Here is a 20,915-nt window from a genome sequence, read left to right as displayed (position 1 = left end):
TCAATTTTACTCGTCATACTTCTAGTTCGGTAAGTCAGAGTCTTCGAGACACTATCTGACTTGTATCCGACGTTTTTCACAAACTACAAATCATCACAGTGATTCCTATTGTGTATCATTCTGGTCATCCTATATTATATACAAAAAACCTGCGTGCAAACATAGCTGTAGACTATAAAACTTTTTTTAGTTGTTAAAGATTATGCAAAATAGTGCTAGGTGTGCAGATGTGTATATAATTTGAAACACAAATGACTGAAATAAGCAACTTAAACAGATTCAGATGAGTGTCTAAGACATACAGCCACAGATCCGGTGGTACGACCACAAAGTCAATCACCAATCTTTACCATGAGTTGTTCAGGTACCAAGTACACTTATGAATTACCCTATGCTCGAACATGGTGTTAGTTATGGCCAATTCAGTCCTAGGCGGTATCTTTTCTAGGACCCCGCTCAGAGTCTCCATGAAGGTCAGGTACTCTAAACAGCCTTCCTCTTAGCAACTCGTAGCAACATAGAGATGACCCTCTCATTCTTCAGGGACATTTCAAAACAGCAGCACTCAGACAGAGCTTCTTAGTATTCCCACACCCACCTGACGCCTCTCTGTGGGCAGTGGCTCCATATCGTTCTTTCAGGCTGTGTCCCACTGAGCCCCGTGAGTCAAGGCCTGGCCATCAGATGCTCACCGGTGAGCTTCCCTTCTAGGTCCAGCTCCACTATGGGGGACAATAGTTTAACGTTCAGTGTTATTGTGTGTTATTGTAGCCACAGTGGCTACTGTTCAGGATAAGTTACATAGTCTCACTTAAACCGACTTTAAACGGAACTGTTTTCGTCGATGAGGGCCTCTTTATGATTAATTCAATATTAAATTTATGATATGGCATAATTAACAATAAATGCCATTATCTCGTACTTAAAGTTTTTAAAGGTTAAAGAGTTCTTTAGTCATTATTGTCCCTGTTATTTTGCAATTCATAATTTGTTTTGCCAAGACAAACAAATCCTGGAGGTTAAATTCCATCGCAAAATACTACTAACCACAGCTGGTGTGACATTAACAGTCCATTAGAGCAGAAGACATTTCTCCTAAAACTGCAGTCACACAGAGATAAACGTATTGCAGACATGGGACGGACCTACTGTTTTTTATGGTAAGCTTGGTCAAATTGTTTTACCTTCACGTATGTTTGAGTGTATTTTAGTTTCATGAATTTCTTTCTTGAAAAGAAATTGCAGTATACACATGTGGAACTACACTACAGCAATGTCTGTGAGCAGTATATGTTAGATTTTGTAATACATTTCCTAAAAGTACCATATAGAAAACTAAATAATATTATGTGGTAGCAAAAGTTAAAAATGTTTGTGTCACTGTTTCCTCATTTTCTGTTAGCATCAACTTTGAACTTGGACCGACCTTAGTGCCAACTCACTCTGTTTTGCACAATTTTAGGTTTCTCTGTTTGTCAGCGAGTTTTTGCTGGCAGCTGCCCAGCTCTGGTTCTGCAATACATGGACAGGTCCAGTCCCCTCTCTTTCCCCGGCCTTACCTTCCCAACCTGCTGAGGCAATGGGACGTCTGGGTTCCCGAGGGCTACGTGATCCAGCTGTCCCTAACACACCTGGATATTAAAGCTTCCTCAGGCTGCCATCAAGACTCTCTGATGGTCAGAGTCATATTAAAAACCTAATATTATACACTATTCAAAACAATATAATAGTGCTTTTGCACTCAAATGCAGAATCTAAATTTTAGTCTAATATTTATTACTTCACTTTGACAAGTTATTGATGACCTGCACAAACTGAGTTCTTGAATTGGATCCAGGGATTCCATCAGTTGTTCTTTCATCAACTACAAATCATTGCAGGGTAATTCTTATTGTGTATCAGTCTGGTCATCCTAATTGATTTACAGTAACCTGAGAGAATGGCAATTATTTGAACTCAAAGTGGCTGTTTGGACTTGTTGAGGACTTTCGCTGCTTATATCCGCAATCTCCCCAAACCTAGGTGTTTGCTTTGGTGACAACTGTGGCCAACCAAGCCCGAAAGGCCTCCTACATCAGCTAGAAAGCTTTCTTCACAGGCTGGTATCCACCAGTGGGTTCTAAGGCTGCTGCCACGACAAGCACCGACGACCTTCTGACCACAATTCAGCAGCCACCTTTACAATAGAAGCTTTGAACATGGCCCACTAGGATTCCATGTATGAAATTCGTCTGGAGGTGGAAGTTAAGACTTTGTGTCTGGGGTCTCAGTTAGATGCTCCCAATTACTCTCACTTCATGTTTGGGTTTACCAAGTCTATCTGACAGCCTCTCCTGCCATCATCTGGTATCACCAGTGCCTTGGTGGCTAATTTGAACCAACTTTAGGTATATTTTGCACATTACCGAGTCACTTTCCATGTGTGATACTGTAACATTAGTTAAGCATTCAAACTGAAGGCCAAGCCTGAGCGTTTGTCAGGGAGTGCCTTGTCATAAACTGTGGTCTGTTTTACTCTTTACACTTTTCAGGTTCTCTATGATCAAAATGTCTTGGGGAAGTTTTGTGGCCAGGAAAATTCAACTGATCACCCAGGCAAAGAGCCGATCCTTTCTCAAGGCAACAAACTGACTCTCATATTCCAAACAAGTGACTTCAATACAAAACTCCAACAGCACATTGGCTTCTCTGCTACCTACAAGGCAATAGGTACAGCTTTTCTGGTCACTCCATCTTCTCTCCAGTGTGTTATGTCCTCCAACCTTCAAGAGAAAATTCACCTTAAAAATACAAGTAACAGGGTGCTTTTAGTCGGTATGATTAATATCAACAAACCTATGTATTTCTTTAAGCTCGAAATAAGAGCATCATAACATTCAAGAATCAATCAGTGAATTCACCATGACTGCTGTTATTGTGTCCTAGGATTTGTTCAATCATTAAACAGCTCCAAGATTTGTCTCTAATATGATGTTGTAACAATCTTGATGTGAACTCCTTTAAATTCATAAACTGAAAATAAGCCAAATAAAAATATAATTTTACATAAATAACTTATGTTACATTACATTTTAGTTTAGGTTCTCCCTTTACTGACCTTGTCATTATCAGACTTCGATGAGTGTTCCCAACCAGACCCTGGAGATGGCTCAGGTCCACTCTGCTCTCACATCTGTGTCAACACCCCTGGTTCTTACCGCTGCTCCTGTCACCATGGTTACAAACTTCATTTAGACCAACACACATGTTTGAGTGAGTATCGTATACAGTGAATTCACGTGTCATCCTGTGAAGCTCAGTAGCTACATTATGGTATTAATGCTGCTGAGTCAGTATAAAAAACAAATCTTCATTTTGAGATGAACTCTCCTCAATCTCTTCTTCTTGCTACAATAATACTTGCCTTTGCCCCTTCTTTAGTGTCCTGTGGTGGTTGTATATTTGACAAGAATAAGGGACATCTGGCCAGTCCGAGATACCCTCACCCCTCACCACCTTTGCTGTCCTGCTTATACATCATCACCGTGGAGCCCAGCTTAACTGTGACTCTCAACTTCACTAACAACTTCCACATAGATAGCATGGACACTGAACAAGGTCCCAGCTGTGTACGTCACTGGCTGCAGGTATTGGCAACAGGCTTCCCTGCAACAAATGACAATAAAAAGAGGGCTATTCTGATATACCTCTATTTATGTAAATACAACTTTTACAACTCCTCCCCTCGTAGGTGACCATACCAGACAGAGAGCCCATCAAGCTGTGTGGTGGAAATAGTCCAGGCCTGATAGCTACAAACTCCAACACTGTCAGACTGGACTACCACACTGATGTTGAAGGCCTGAGTCGCGGCTGGAGCCTGGACTACAGTACAAACAGTGAGGGACAATTGGAGAGAAACATGTTTTTTTGTTTGGTCGACAGTAACAATCAGAAACAATCAAACACAATCACATATCTGATTAATGTTTGGTTATCATGTCCTTTCCAGAAGTCAAATGTCCAGTTCAGGGGCATGTGTCCAAACGCTGTGTATCCTGTCTAAACTAAATATTTTTACAGAGTTTACATCTATGTAACCTGTGACCAAGGATACAAGATGACGATGGTTTGATGTTTTTTCTTTCACTGGCAAAATATGAATATGTCCTTGTTTTGTTCTTCTGCAGAAATTGATTGTGGAGAACCTGAACCTTTGCTGAATGGAGGGGTGATCTTCCTGTCTGGCTTTCAGAATCAGTACCGTTCTGTTATTCAGTATCACTGTAATGCACCATTTTACTCTCTCCCTGGTGGCAATAATGGTGAGATATTTATATATTTTTACAAAAATGTAATTAATAAAAATGTACATTTTTGATTTAGCTTAACTAAAACTATATTGTCTTATCTTTTTCCCTCTGGTCTTCAGTTACTTTCACCTGTGAAGCAGACAGGAAGTGGAGATCCAACCACAATGATGTAACTCCAACATGTATACCTGGTATTATAACTCTGTGATATCTAATCCAGGATGCTTGAATTTAAACATTGAGTCTGTGTCTGTGTGAATCTAATTTATGTCTGTCTCACCCAGTCTGTGGCAAGCACACAAAACTCATCTCTGCCTATCAGAGGATCATTGGAGGCAGTGACGCTCCAGACGATACCATCCCCTGGCAAGTGCTACTGAATATAGATGGGGGCAGAGGGGGAGGCATGGTGATAGGAGACCGCTGGGTTATGACTGTAGCTCATAACGTAATGAAGGGAGGAAATCAAGTATCAAAAGAGACTGTGCAAGTATGTATTCTACTACAGGTGTTATCTGTGTGTTTTTGAACACTATTTGATATTTATTTCCTCCTATGCTGTTGATTTGCAGATGTATATGGGAATTACTGATGTTAAAACCCAGTTGGTCTCTCCTGTGTATGCTGCCTCAATCCACATTCATCCTGAATACAACAACCCTAATTATGTAGACTACAACCATGACATTGCCTTGATCAAACTGCAAGACCCGATCACATTCAACTCATCCATCATGCCAATATGTTTGCCAGCAGAGGGTGCTACATACGTCACTGGCGTGATGGGGTAAAGAAACAACTTTGTTTTTAGTTTTGCAAAATCATTTTACCTTGCATTTATATCTTCTTTTTTCCCTTGCTGAGCTAACATGTGAAAGTTGACCAGCTTCTATACAGTTCACCATAAAGGTTTCTTTTGCATTTCGTTTCAGACTGGTGTCAGGCTTTGGCATTGCAGAAGGTGATGGGAGACTGATTTTAAAAAGTAAAATTAATTATGTGCAATTACCTGTGGTGGAGCAGGAGACATGCAGTAAATCAATCACTTCGTTGAAGAAGACAAGGGACAATGTTCCAAGTCTGTCAAACAACATGTTCTGTGCTGGAGTCCCTGAAGGTGGGCTGGACTCCTGCCAGGGTGATACTGGAGGCCCCTACGCCCTAAGAGACGACGGAAGGTTCTGGGCTGCTGGGATTGTCAGCTGGGGGGTTGACTGTGGAAAGCAGGGAACATATGGAGTCTATACCAGAGTCACCAACTACATGGACTGGATCAACAAGACTATGCAGGAGAACTGAAATTTTAAGTAAAAACATTTACAATAACATAAAAAGATTTTTGTTTTAAATAGAGTCTTTCCACAATTTTAATGTATATGTTGTCACAAAAAAGCTATAATTAAAGATACTTTTCCAGTGCAAGGTACAATGATGAAGTGCAATCATGATTAGATCCATTTCTAAACTTCCTAAAATTACTGAATGAATGTCTAATTCTTAGTTGTCCTTGGGTCAAATTTGACCCATTTTTAAAGTTTTTTATATCCAAAATATGTTTTTTTTCAACCAAGTTGCCCAAAAATAATTTGGATGCATGGATGTATATTGTATGGAAGCGATACAACATTCTTTGCAGGTAAAATTAATGATTACTTCCATTGGATTTGGGGTGTTTTATTCAATTTTATAGCATTTGAAAAAAAATTTTAAATGGTTTCAAAACAGTCTCCTGACTAAACTTAGACATAAATTGTGGTTCATGCAACATCCTCTGGCCTTAACTTTTAGTCAAAATAATTAATAATTTTTGCTAGGTATAATGTCATTTAAAGCAACACTATGTAACTTTTCCCGCTTTGGTCTCCCTACAGGTTGTCTCATTGGAACTACAGCTGCAGCTAAAGGTTACATAGTGCTGCTTTAAATTAGGTTTATTGACCATGAAAAAAAAACGTTGGAAAAAAGTGACAAAAACGTTTAAAAAAGTCAAAAAAAGTTCACTTACATGTTTGACGGGAAGACAACACAAGGGTTAAATGTGCCTTATGTATCTCAGATTAGTCACAGATCTTCTCTCTGGCAAAGATGATAGTATCCACCTTGCACTAAATGCAACTATTGTATATTTTTGTTAATTGCTGAATGTTTTACTGTACACACACTCTGTTTTACTCTTCATTCTTCTAATTCAGTTAGTCAGAGTTATTCAGCCATTACAATACCTGCATTTATTTTTGCCAAGACAAACAAATCATGAAGGTTAAATTCCATTGCAAAATACTACAAACCACAGCCAGTCCATTACAGCAAGAGACACTTTGTACAAAGTTTCAGCCACACAGAGAAAAACGTATTACAGACATGGGATGGACCTCTGTCATATGGTAAGCTTGGCCAAATTATTTTACCTTGTTGCATGTTTTAGTGGATTTTTACTTTTCATTAATTTTCTACCTTGAAAATAAATTGCAGTCACATACTACAAGTGTGGCACTAAACAACAACACTGTCTATGAGCAGTTTCTAAGGTTGATTATTTAAGTGATACATTTCTCAAAGTACAATATATAATATAATATCTTTATTGTCATTGTATTAGTACGATATTGCAACCTCTGTATCATTACTGTAAAAATAAATAAGGTAAAAATAGCAATAAAGGGACAGTAAAGTTATAACATAAACAGTAACGGTATTCGGCAGTATTAAATAGTGCAAATAGTAATAAAGTCAGTTAATGGCAATAACGTGGCAGTAAAGTTACAGTATAACATTAATCAGCAGTATTGAAATAGCTATAGTTAAAAATGTTAAAAATGTTTGTGTCACTATGTTTGCTTGTTTTCTGTTTGCATCAACTTTGGACTTGCGCCTTAGTGCTAACTCTCTCTGTTTTGCACAATTCCAGGTTTCTCTGTTTGTCAGCGAGTGAGTGCTGGCAGCCGCCGGACTCTAAATCTGTTATAAATGGGGAGGTCCAGTCCCCTCAGTATCCCCAGCCTTACCTTCCCAACCTGCTGAGGAAATGGGACGTCTGGGTTCCTGAGGGTTACCAGATCCAGCTGTCCCTAACACACCTGGATATTAAAGCTTCCTCAGGCTGCCATCAAGACTCTCTGACGGTCAGAGTCATATTGAAACCTTCTTGAAACCCAATTTACTTTGAATGAAATATTGATGACCTGCACAAATTGAGATCTTGAATTGTAAACAGGTACTCTGTCATTTCTTTTTATAAACTACCACTCATTACAGAGCAATTCTTATTGTATCTGTCTGGTCATCCAGTTTGATATACAGTAACCTGATGGTAGAACATGGCAATTATTTTAACTCAAAGTGAATGTTTGGAGTTGTTGAGGACTTAGGTGTCACGTCAGGCTCGACTCCTTTTTATGCAGAAAGGACTTGACTCAGACTTGATGTTTGATGCCCCTAATGCACTGTTCAAGTGTATTACATCCTGTCCTCAATCCTGTCAATATTTTAGCTAAATGCCAAACAATAGTTTAGCATTTAGTGTTACTGTCACTTGCAGCCCCAGTTCAGCAAAAGTTAAATAGACTCACTTGAACTGACCTTTGATGGAATTGCGTTTGTAAGGAAGTGCTTCACTGTGATTGACAGTCTTACAAGTCCTTTCTATTCTTTTCATTTTTTTCAGGTTCTCTATGATCAAAATGTCTTGGGGAAGTTTTGTGGCCAGGAGAATTCAACTGATCACCCAGGCAAAGAGCCGATCCTTTCTCAAGGCAACAAACTGACTCTCATATTCCAAACAAGTGACTTCAATCCAGAACTCCAACAGCACATTGGCTTCTCTGCTACCTCCAAGGCAATAGGTACAGCTTTTGTTATGTCCCCAAACCTTTAAGAGAAATTCTGCCTTAAAGGTCCAATGTGTAGGAATTTCTCCCATCTAGCGTTGAGATCATATATTGCAATTAACTCTCTCGCACCACGCAGTTCAAAGTATTTTTTATTACAGCTACGGTAGCCTTCACGCTTCAAAAAGCCGGTCTCTTGCTCTTTTCAATATCCTTTTTCTTTTTCTGGGTGAAGAAGAATATTCCTGTACGTGTGGTCCTCCATGTTTCCTTCTTCAAACTTGCCGGGGCCGGGAAGCTATGATACCCATGCAGTACCAGTGAGTTTATCATGTGACAGCGAAAATGCGAAAGGCGGAGCAGTATGTCCTGTATGTCCCTTACCGTCTAACGTATTTCAAGATGGCAATATGGAGCGTTTACCCCAGTTTATGCAAATGAAAATCTAAAATTTCAAGCCAAAAGGAATACTTGGAATTGATGGTTGTGGTTAATATTCATGAAAAAGGACAAGTTTGTGAACGGGCAACACAGATTTTGATAATGAACAACTAAACACGTTACACACTGGACCTTTAAAACCTTTAATATCAATAAAACTTTCAAAGAATCTATCAGTGAATTCGCCATGACTGCTGTTATTGTGTCCTAGGATTTGTTCATTCATTAAGCAGCTTTAAGATTTGTCTCTAATATGATGTTATAACAATCTTGATCTTGTGTTGATCAGCTTAAGATGAGACTACTTTGAATGTGTACATTAAAAATAAGCTAAACAACAATATAAATATACATAAATAACTTTAGTATTTAACCTTTAGGTGAGGTTCTCCCTTTACTGACCTTCTCATTATCAGACTTGGATGAGTGTTCCCAACCAGACCCTGGAGATGGCTCAGGTCCACGCTGCTCTCACATCTGTGTCAACACCCCTGGTTCTTACCGCTGCTCTTGTCACCATGGTTACAAACTTTATTTAGACCAACACACATGTTTGAGTGAGTATCATATACAGTGAATTCAGGCTTATTTGTATGTAACTTTATGTTTGTCATCCTGTAAAGCTCAGTAGTTACATCCATCTATCAATTTTCTGCCACTTATCTGGTGCCGGGTCACAGCGGCAGCAGGCTAGGCAAGGTAGTTCAGTCCCTCTCCCTAGCAACGTTTTCCAGCTCCTCCTGGGGAGGCGTTTCCAAGCCAGATAAGATAGATAATCTCTCCAGCATGTTCTGGGTCTACACCCTGGCAAACCTCCAAAAGAAGCATCCTGATCGGAGGCCCGAACCACCTCAACTGGCTCTTTTTGACTTGAACAAACAACGGCCCTACTCCGAGCACCTTATTGGTTGTCTGACCCTCTTACCCTATCTCTAAGGGTAAGCCCAGTGACCCTACTGGAGAAAACTCATTTTGGCCGCTTTTATCCACAATCTCATTTTTTCGATCACTTCCCAAAGCTCATGACCATAGCCGAGGGTTGGAACGTAAATCGAGAGCTTTGCCTTCCAGCTTAGCTACGTACCTCTTAACCACAAAGGGCTAGTATGCTGCACCAATCTGTCAATCTCCATTTTACCCTCACTTGTGAACAAGACCACAAGATACTTGAACTCCGTTGGGGCAGCAACTCACTCCCAATATGAAGGAAGCAATCCATGTTTTTTTTTGGCAGAGAACCATGGCTTTAGACATGCCAACTCTCATCTCGACTGCGTCACATTCTACTAAAAACAACCTCAGTGCTTGCTGAAGGTCACAGTCTTATAAAGACAACAGAGCCTCATCTACAAAGAGCAGAGATACATTTCTAAGGTCTCCAAACCGGACACTCTCCTCCCCTCGGCTGCACATTGAGATCCTGTTCATGAAAGTCACAAAAAGAATCAGCGACAACCCTTGTGGAGCCCAACACCAACTGAAAACGTGTTAAACCTCCTGCAGAGAATACACACAGCTCTCACTCAGGTTATATAAGGACAGGATCGTTCATGGCAATTTCAGGACTGAGATAGTAGTAGTCCAGGGTAGTAAGCTATCTCTATGTCCACAAAACAACATGTAAAACAACCTTCCGGCACCCTTGAATACACTTTCTGAGGGACACTGTGATACCCTGGTAATTGGAGCAAACATACCCTCTGGGTTTTTTTCCCAAATTTTCATTTATTTAAATTTTAACAATAACTGACATATAACATAGGTCAAGGTGAACAAATCATAGTTAAAACAGTATGTCACTTCCCCTCAAGTCCCCTACCCACCTGCAAACCAACCCAGTTCAGGTGTAAAACAAACAGGGACAAACAATACATACCCATGCACACTGACAAACACACACCAGTAAGGACACACAACATCCAAAAGATAAAAGTAAAAAGGGTACACAAATTAAAAGAGATAGAGAGGAGAGAAAACAAAAGCTGGTGTCCAATGGACTAGAGCTCAGTCCTCCAAGTCAGGAGATAAGCTGAGGGAGTCAACGAGTTCTAGGAAAGGGTTCCATGTCTTTAGGAATGTCGAGATAGAGCCTTTCAAAGAAGAGCTAAGCTTCGCAAGCTTCAAATTGTCGAGCACCTCTTTAATCCAACGGTCGTGTGTAGGGGGGCGGGAAAGCTTCCAGTTGAGCAAGATGGAAGCAAGCAGAGATGTAAACGCCAGGGCCCGCCTCAGTGCAACAGGGAGGTTAGCGTCAGGGGAAAATTCCAAAAATGGCTGACAAATGGTTAGGGGGGATAATGTGCTCATTCCGGTCCCGTTTTATTAAAAATGGGAACCACGACAACTGTCAAACTGCCATTCTGCAGGCACTGTCTCTGACCTCCACACACTGAAGAGACGTGATAGCCAAGACAGTCCAACAATGTCCAGAGCCTTCAGCGTCTCAGAGCGAATCTCATTCACAGTCAGTAGTTACAGCATGAAATGCTGAATGTAAAAATAATCATTTTAAAATGAACTACTCAATCTCTTCTTCTTTCTACAATAATACTTGCCTTTGCCCCTTGTCCAGTATCATGTGGTGGTCATATATTTGACAATAATGAGGGACATCTGGCCAGTCCGAGATACCCTCACCCCTCACCACCTTTGCTGTCCTGCTTATACATCATCACCGTGGAGCCCAGCTTAACTGTGACTCTCAACTTCAATGACAGCTTCCACATAGATAGCATGGACACTGAACAAGGTCCCAGCTGTGTACGTCACTGGCTGCAGGTATTGGCAATGGGCTTCCTTGTAACAAATAAAAGAGGGCTATTCTGATATACCTCTATTTATGTAAATACAACTTTTACAACTCCTCCACTTGTAGGTGACCATACCAGACAGAGAGCCCATGAAGCTGTGTGGTGGAAAGAGTCCAGGCCTGATAGCTACAAACTCCAACACTGTCAGACTGGACTACCACACTGATGTTGAAGGCCTGAGTCGCGGCTGGAGCCTGGACTACAGTACAAACAGTGAGGGACAAATGGAGTGAGAGATGTTTTTTTGTTTGGTCGAAAGTAACAGTCAATAACTGTAGAAATCTACAACTGTAGATATGCGATTAAATTAAATGTGATTAAATGTCCATTTTCAGGGAACATGGCCAAACACAGAGTGTTTCCTGTCTTAACTAAATAATTCTTAAGAGATTAAATCTATGTAACTTGTGACTGAGGAAACAAGCTGGTGATGGTTTGATGTTTTTTTCTTTCACTGGCAAAATATGAATATGTCCCTGTTTTTGTTCTTCTGCAGAAATTGATTGTGGAGAACCTGAACCTTTGCTGAATGGAGGGGTGATCTTCCTGTCTGGCTTTCAGAATCAGTACCGTTCTGTTATTCAGTATCACTGTAATGAACCATTTTACACTCTCCCTGGTGGCGTTAATGGTGATATATTTATATATTAAAATCTATATTATTCATGAAAATATAATTGCTGATATCTAAACTAAAAATAAATGCCATTATCTTGTTCCCTCTGGTCTTCAGTTACTTTCACCTGTGAAGCAGACAGAAAGTGGAGATCCAACCACAATGTCACTCCAACATGTATACCAGGTATTATAACTCTGTGATATCTAATTCAGGACACTTGAATTTAAACATTGAGTCTGTGTCTGTGTGAACCTAATTCATATGTGTCTCACCCAGTCTGTGGCAAGCCCACAAAACTCATCTCTGTCTATCAGAGGATCATTGGAGGCAGTGACGCTCCAGACTATACCATCCCCTGGCAAGTGCTACTGAATATAGATGGGGGAAGAGCAGGAGGCATGGTGATAGGAGACCGCTGGGTTATGACTGCAGCTACTGACCTAACACATGATGGAAAATCAGTATCAAATGAGACTGTACGGGTGAGTATTCTACTACAGGTGTTATCTGTGTTTTTGAACACTGCGTGTCTTTGACATTTATTTCCTCCTATGCTGTTGATTTGCAGATTTACATGGGACCTACGGATGTTAAAACCCTGATGGACTCTCCTGTGTATGCTGCCTCAATCCACATTCACCCTGAATTCAACAACACCAACGGCTTAGACTACAACCATGACATTGCCTTGATCAAACTGCAAGACTCGATCACATTCAACTCATCCATCATGCCAATATGTTTGCCAGCAGAGGGTGCTACATTCGTCACTGGCGAGATGGGGTAAATAAACAACTGAGAGTTTTCATTTCATAATGCTATATGATCCATTCCAAAGGATATTTTTTTCAAAATATGTTTTTAATAATCTTTTTTATCAATTATCTCATCTTGCCTTTTACTCTTTTTCATTCCTGTTTTATCTTGTTGTGCCAACATGTGAATCTTGTTCAGTGTACAGACAGGAGTCTCTGATTTGCTGAGTTCACCATTACTGCCGCTTGTACTTTTTTTCTTTTTTTTTTAGACTGGTGTCAGGCTTTGGCATTATGAAGATTTACCCCCCACGATTAACAAATAAACTGAAGTACATGCAGCTCCCTGTGGTGGATAAAGAGACATGCAGTAATTCAGTCAATAAACTGAAGAAGACAAGGGACAATGTACCAAGACTGACAAACAACATGTTCTGTGCTGGAGTCCCTGAAGGTGGGCAGGACTCCTGCCTAGGTGATAATGGAGGCCCCTACGCCCTAAGAGACGACGGAAGGTTCTGGGCTGCTGGGATTGTCAGCTGGGGGGTTGACTGTGGAAAGCAGGGAACATATGGAGTCTATACCAGAGTCACCAACTACATGGACTGGATCAACAAGACTATGCAGGAGAACTGAAATGTACAATAAAAAAACATTTACAATAACATAAAAAAAGATTTCACTTCCTGCATTCTGACACACTTTTATACACCAATTTAAGGTGGAAATATCTTTAGCCTATTTGATGAAAAGAAACACAGATGACAGTTCAAAATATACCAAAATTATAATGGAAACTGTGTTGTTACATGCCATTGCACATTTAAGCGGGTATATGGAAATCCTAGAGCTTTCTTAGAGGGTATACTGGGTATACCTGCGTATCACGTAGACTACACCACTGTGGCAGATGCCACTATTGTTGTTAATTACTACTACATACTGTAAGTACTAGTTACTTCATCTCTATTCACGAACTCACAAAAAACAGCAAGCTCTCCTTCCATTGCCTAGTTTGGGTCTTTACTGTACTGTGCACTGTGCTATTACTCTGGAACGTTTGACTGTACACAAACTCTGTTTTACTTGTCATTCTTTTAGTTCGGTTAGTCAGAGTCACTATCTTACCTGTTCTTCTACAATTCATACCTGGATTTATTTTGCCATGACAAACAAATCATGGAGCTTAAATTCCATTGCAAAATACTACAAACCACACCTGGACCATTAGAGCAGGAGATAGTTTGCCTAAAACTGTAGCTACGCAGAGAAAAAGTTATTACTGACATGGGATGGACCTACTGTGTTATATGGTAAGCTTGGTCAATGTCTTTAACCTTCATGTTGCATGTTTGCGTAGATTTAAATTTTTCATAAACTTCTATCTGAAAAATAAATATAAATTTCAGTATATATACATACTGTAAGTGTGGAACTACACAACTGCACTGTGAGTATAAGGTTGATTATAAGGGATTAATTTCCAAGTACCAGATAGAAAAAACTAGAGCAATTCTGTGTGTTCTTTTTTTCTGTTTGCAACTCTCTCTGTTTATGCACAATTCCAGGTTTCTGTATTTTGTCAGTGAGTGAGGCAATGGGACGTCTGGGTTCCCGAGGGCTACCTGATCCAGCTGTCCCTAACACACCTGGATATTAAAGCTTCCTCAGGCTGCTACCAAGACTCTCTGATGGACAGAGTCTTGAGGTCTTGAATTGAAAATAGGGACTTCCGACTTTTTTCACAAACTACAAATCCTCACAGTGCAATTCCTATTGTGTATCATTCTGGTCATCCTATATTATATACAACAAACCTGCATGCAGACATAGCTGTAGACTATGAAAATGTATTTTAGTTCTAAAGATTATGCAAAATAGTGCTAGGTGTGCAGATGTATATGTAATTTGAAACACAAATGACTGAAATAAGCAATTTAAGCAGATTCAGATGAGTGTCTAAGACATACAGCCACAGATCCGGTGGTACGACCACAAAGTCAATCACCAATCTTTACCATGAGTTGTTCAGGTACCAAGTACACTTATGAATCACCCTATGCTCGAACATGGTATTAGTTATGGCCAATTCAGTCCTAGGCGGTATCTTTTCTAGGACCCCGCTCAGAGTCTCCATGAAGGTCAGGTACTCTAAACAGCCTTCCTCTTAGCAACTCGTAGCAACATAGAGATGACCCTCTCATTCTTCAGGGACATTTCAAAACAGCAGCACTCAGACAGAGCTTCTTAGTATTCCCACACCCACCTGACGCCTCTCTGTGGGCAGTGGCTCCATATCGTTCTTTCAGGCTGTGTCCCACTGAGCCCCATGAGTCAAGGTCTGGCCATCAGATGCTCACCGGTGAGCTTCCCTTCTAGGTCCAGCTCCACTATGGGGGACAATAGTTTAACGTTCAGTGTTATTGTGTGTTATTGTAGCCACAGTGGCTACTGTTCAGGATAAGTTACATAGTCTCACTTAAACTGACTTTAAACGGAACTGTTTTCGTAAGGGAGGGCCTCTTTATGATTAATACAATGTTAAATTTATGATATGACATAATTAAAAATAAATGCCATTATCTCGTACTATATGCACTGTTCTCATATTCTGGAACGTTTGACTGAACACAAACTGTTTAAGTCTTCATTCTTCTATTGGTTAATCATAGTTCTTTAGTCATTATTGTCCCTGTTATTTTGCAATTCATAATTTGTTTTGCCAAGACAAACAAATCCTGGAGGTTAAATTCCATCGCAAAATACTACTAACCACAGTCGTCGGACACTAACAGTCCATTAGAGCAGAAGACATTTCTCCTAAAACTGCAGTCACACAGAGATAAACGTATTGCAGACATGGGACGGACCTACTGTTTTCTATGGTAAGCTTGGTCAAATTGTGAGTGCATTTTTCTGTTTCATGAATTTCTATATTGAAAACAAATTTCAGTATATACACATAGTGTGGAACTACACTACAGCACTGTCTGTGAGCAATATACATTTGATTATATATATCATGTTTACCAACATGGCTTTTTAATTTGAATTAAGTTTAAATTTGTTTTGTTTTTACATTTTTGTTATTTATTGTTGTATTTGTATTGATCTTGTGTATTTGTCACTGCTGCGAAACCAATGGCCTCTTTGGAGACAAATAAAGTTCTACTTGACTTGATTATGTGATGCATTACCTAAAGTACCATATAGAAAACTAAGTAATATTATTGCAAAAGTTAAAAATGTTTGTGTCACTGTGTTTGCTTGTTTTCTGTTTGCATCATCTTTGAACTTTGAACCTTAGTGCCAACTTTCTCTGTTTTGCACAATTTCAGGTTTCTCTGTTTGTCAGCGAGTTTTTGCTGGCAGCTGCCCAGCTCTGGTTCTGCAATACATGGACAGGTCCAGTCCCCTCTCTTTCCCCGGCCTTACCTTCCCAACCTGCTGAGGCAATGGGACGTCTGGGTTCCCGAGGGCTACGTGATCCAGCTGTCCCTAACACACCTGGATATTAAAGCTTCCTCAGGCTGTTACCAAGACTCTCTGACGGTCAGAGTCATAATAAAAACCTAATATACAATATTCCAAACAACATAATAGTGTTTTCACACTCAAATGCAGAATCTGAATTTTTGTCTAATATTTATTACTTCACTTTGACAAGTTATTGATGACCAAGAAATTGAGTTCTTGAATTGGATCCAGGGATTCCATCAGTTGTTCGTTCATCAACTACAAATCATTGCAGGGTAATTCTTATTGTGTATCAGTCTGGTCATCCTAATTGATTTACAGTAACCTGAAAGAATGGCAATTATTTGAACTCAAAGTGGCTGTTTGGACTTGTTGAGGACTTGAGTCTCACATCAGACTTGGACTTTTTTTATGCAGTAAGGACTTAACTCAGACTTGATGCTTGATGCCTCAAAGCTGCAACAGATTCACCTTGATGTTGCACAAAACATATTACATCCTGTTCTCATGCACAAATGTTTTGTAATTATTTGTTCTGCTTAAAGACTATTTAACTTTCTTCCCTTAACTGGGTCTTCACGGGTAAAAAAAAAAGATTGTTTTGGTTTGTGTGGTCGTGGCCTTACCCTCACTACATGTTTGGGTTTACCAAGTCTATTTAACAGCCTCTCATGACATTGTCTGGTATCACCAGTGCCTTGGTGGCTAATGTGAACCAACTTTAGGTACATTTTGCAGTACAAGGCACATTACAGAGTCACTTTGCTGACTGACTCTTATCCATGTGTGATACTGTCAAATTAGTTAAGCATTTAAGCTAAAGGCAAAGCTGGTCTGTTTTACTATTTACACTTTTCAGGTTCTCTATGATCAAAATGTCTTGGGTAAGTTTTGTGGCCAGGAGAATTCAACTGATCACCCAGGCAAAGAGCCGATCCTTTCTCAAGGCAACAAACTGACTCTCATATTCCAAACAAGTGACTTCAATCCAGAACTCCAACAGCAAATTGGCTTCTCTGCTACCTACAAGGCAATAGGTACAGCTTTTCTGGTCACTCCATATTCTCTACAGTGTGTATGTCCCGCAACCTTTGAGAGAAAATTCACCCTAAAATATAAGTAACAGGGTGCAATTAATATCAACAAACCTATATAACAACAGTATTTTCTTAGCTTGAAATAATCAAAACATTCAAAGAAGCGATCATTGAATTCCATTGAAATCAGTGATGTCTTTAGTCTCGCATTGCCAGACCTTCCTCCACCACGCTGCGGAGGAGGAAGGCATGTCCTAAAATTTGTTTATTCATTAGGCAGTTTATATGATGTTATAACAATCTTGATCTTGTGTAAATCAGCTTAAGATGAGACTCCTTTGAATTCATGAATTAAAAATAAACCAAACAACAGTATATACATACATAACTTTACATTTAAACTTTAGGTTCTCTTTTTAATGACCTTCTCATCATCAGACATGGATGAGTTTTCACAACCAGACCCAATTGATAGCAATCACATATCTACAACTGTAGGCAAAATATGAATATGTCCTTGTTTTGTTCTGCAGTAATTAATTGTGGAGAACCTGAACCTTTGCTGAATGGAGGGGTGATCTTCCTGTCTGGCTTTCAGAATCAGTACCGTTCTGTTATTCAGTATCACTGTAATGAACCCTTTTACACTCTCCCTGGGGGCGTGAATGGTGAGATATTTATATATTAAAATATATATCATTCATGAAAATATAATCTCTGATATCTTAACTAAACAAAAATGCCAATTTCTTGTTCCCTCTGGTCTTCAGTTACTTTCACCTGTGAAGCAGACAGGAAGTGGAGATCCAACCACAACGATGTAACTCCAACATGTATACCAGGTATTATAACGATGAGATATCTAATCCAGGACGCTTTAATTAATAAATTGAGTCTGTGTCTGTGTTAACCTAATTTATGTCTGTCTCACCCAGTCTGTGGCAAGCCCACAAAACTCATCTCTGCCTATCAGAGGATACTTGGAGGCAGTGACGCTCCAGACTATACCATCCCCTGGCAAGTGTGGCTGAGTACAGATGGATCCAATGGAGGAGGCTTTGTGATTGCTGACCACTGGATTATGACTGCAGCTCATGCCCTAACAGAAGTATCAAAAGAGACATTACGGGTAATTGCTCTACTACAGATGTTATCTGCATGCCTATAGTCTCCATTTTTTCAATTAACATTTATTTCCTCCTATACTCTTGATTTGCAGATTTACATGGGACTTACAGATGTCAATTCCCTGGGATCTCCTGTGTTTGCCGTCTCAATCCACACTCACCCTGAATACAACACCATTAATTACAACAATGACATTGCCTTGATCAAACTGCAAGACCCGATCACATTCAACTCATCCATCATGCCAATATGTTTGCCAGCAGAGGGTGCTACATATGTCACTGGCGTGATGGGGTAAAGAAACAACTGAGAGTTCTCATTTCATAATGCTATATAATCCATTAATATTATTTTATTTACTCTGCTTTTCATTTTGTAAATTCAGTCATTTTATCTAGCATACTACTTTTTTTCATTTTTGATGCCAACATGTGAATCTTTTAGACTGGAGACTCTGATTTTCTATTGAGTTCTCCATAACTGTCTGTTCTACTTGTTTTTTTCAGACTGGTGTCAGGCTTTGGCCAAACAGGAGAATACAACCGCCAATCCAATAATAAACTGAAGTATGTGCAGATCCCTGTGGTGGACCAAGAGACATGCAATAATTCAATCCCTTTGTCAGAAAGGAAAAGGAACTTTCAAATTCTGACAAACAACATGTTTTGTGCTGGATTACCTGAAGGTGGGAAGGACTCCTGCAATGGGGATAATGGAGGTGCCTTTGCCCTGAGGGATGACGGGCGGTTCTGGGCTGCTGGAATTGTCAGCTGGGGGTATGGATGTGGACAGCAGGGACGATATGGATTCTATACCAGAGTTGCTAACTACATGGACTGGATCATGAAGACTATGCAGGAGAACTGAATGTAGTATAATTCATTACTAAGTTACTGTAACAAAACGTGGCATGCTGAACAAAACCAGAGCTAAAAATAGCCAACTAAAAACAAATGAGGAAGAATAACTTGGCTCATAGTAGTTCTTCCTTATTCAGCTTTACAATAAAATGATGAAGGTGAGGTACAGCACTGAGCAGAAAGATGATAAGGTTGATAAAACATTATTTTACACAATTTTTGCAATTGAGTTTGAATTTTTTTCCCTTAAATCTGAAACAGCTAGAAAACAAATAAAGTCTTCTTCTCTGAGCACAATAAAAGAATAACACGGTCTGCCTATCAATAACCCAACAGTTACTGTCACAAATAGTAGGCCTACCACTTATATCAGAGGTCACTAAGTCACACAATTTATTCATTGAGGAGGAATATGCTGTACACACAACATTGACATATTCTCACCTTGTGAAACTGTGGCGATTGTTAGCAAACGGTTTATTTACATATCCAGCAGACTGGAAGCAACAGTATCATTCATTTGGAGTCGTGTATGTGTTCACATGATGAATATAAGTCCAATATTTACTCTCCCTAACTCTGGTTTGGACTCTACCAAATCCTGATGTTCAATATCTGACTATTTCTCACGATGTTGCACCTTAAAGGAGATGTTAGATATTTTGGAAAATAAGTTTATTAGCTTTTTTAGCCTAGCTAGATGAAGAGAAGATCGATACTAGAGCTTAAATAATGAATTCATTAATCAGTTGTCAACTATTAAATAAATCTACAACTATCCTGATAATCAATGAATCAGCTTGAATAATTTTCTTTAAATAAAAACTAATTAACTCTTGGTAAGCAAAACATTAATCTTTCCCGAAATAATTTACAAACAAAAAACAAATGGTTATTTGATTTTTGTTTTAAAATGCTAAATTTGAAATTTAAATACAAGGTGTTTTTTTTTCTTTTTCATGGTCAAAAGGGGATGCCAAATATTTAAAAATATGCTTTGATATTCATTTTCTATTTCACATAACAAAAAAAAAAATCACTCGAAAATAGAAACAAAGAAACCGGATGTTGTCATTTCCAATACAACAGCGCCAGTGAGTGTAACAGTGATGCTTTCAGCACAGGCTAAAATGACTTTGGAACATAGACTGTTAATATTAATATTTACAGTCTATGCTTTGGAACCCTACTCTGATGATGCTGATGCTGATAAAAGCAAACTTTTATTTCAAAATGTCACATTTATTTATTTCCCTATCCCTCCGACTCTCCGTCACTTAGTACACGGCATTATGCAACATGACCCCACACAAATTGAAACAGAAACTCTTTCAACTGATCTAGTCTCCTCTATAACATAAAAAGTCCTAAGAAATCCAAGAGGTGGAAAGTATTGAAAAATACTGAAATCAGTAATGCCAGTTTCCCATTGCAGCCTAGGTTAAAGAGACACTACAGGTGAATAGGGACACTATTTTAACTAACATGTCTCCATTAAACTTTCCCAGTTGATTATTTACATTAAGACAATAATATCTTATATTACAAGTATTCTGAATGTGTATGTTTAATTATACAAATGACTGAGGCATATTGTCTAATAAAATATGTGGTAATTGGCATAAATAATGGTGTTTCAGTATTTTTCAACTTGGACTTGAACTTATAT

General features: G+C 39.2%; 2 protein-coding genes across 2 annotated transcripts; both read left to right on the top strand.

The window, feature by feature from the left end:
- The first annotated feature begins 1,029 nt into the window (after window positions 1-1,029).
- On the top strand, window positions 1,030-5,718 carry LOC120562184 (complement C1r subcomponent-like). Its single transcript, XM_039805748.1, has 11 exons — window positions 1,030-1,160; window positions 1,463-1,676; window positions 2,532-2,709; window positions 3,112-3,252; window positions 3,421-3,626; window positions 3,731-3,878; window positions 4,170-4,304; window positions 4,412-4,483; window positions 4,577-4,782; window positions 4,865-5,079; window positions 5,225-5,718. The coding sequence occupies exons 1-11, from the start codon at window positions 1,135-1,137 to the stop codon at window positions 5,589-5,591; spliced, it is 1,908 nt and encodes a 635-aa protein (XP_039661682.1). The 5' UTR covers window positions 1,030-1,134; the 3' UTR covers window positions 5,592-5,718.
- Window positions 5,719-6,266: 548 nt separating this feature from the next.
- Window positions 6,267-20,123, top strand: LOC120562427 (complement C1r subcomponent-like). Its single transcript, XM_039806140.1, has 20 exons — window positions 6,267-6,676; window positions 7,201-7,414; window positions 7,957-8,134; window positions 8,941-9,117; window positions 11,133-11,338; window positions 11,436-11,583; window positions 11,867-12,001; window positions 12,104-12,172; window positions 12,266-12,471; window positions 12,558-12,772; window positions 13,017-13,377; window positions 15,032-15,106; window positions 15,517-15,629; window positions 16,083-16,296; window positions 17,081-17,258; window positions 17,792-17,926; window positions 18,029-18,100; window positions 18,194-18,387; window positions 18,478-18,680; window positions 18,893-20,123. The coding sequence occupies exons 1-20, from the start codon at window positions 6,546-6,548 to the stop codon at window positions 19,251-19,253; spliced, it is 3,585 nt and encodes a 1,194-aa protein (XP_039662074.1). The 5' UTR covers window positions 6,267-6,545; the 3' UTR covers window positions 19,254-20,123.
- The last annotated feature ends 792 nt before the right edge of the window (window positions 20,124-20,915 follow it).

Source organism: Perca fluviatilis, chromosome 7, assembly GCF_010015445.1.
Source record: "Perca fluviatilis chromosome 7, GENO_Pfluv_1.0, whole genome shotgun sequence".
Taxonomy (NCBI): domain Eukaryota; kingdom Metazoa; phylum Chordata; class Actinopteri; order Perciformes; family Percidae; genus Perca; species Perca fluviatilis.
The sequence above is the reverse complement of the archived record's forward strand: the minus strand, read 5'-3'. Positions and strand labels throughout refer to the sequence as shown.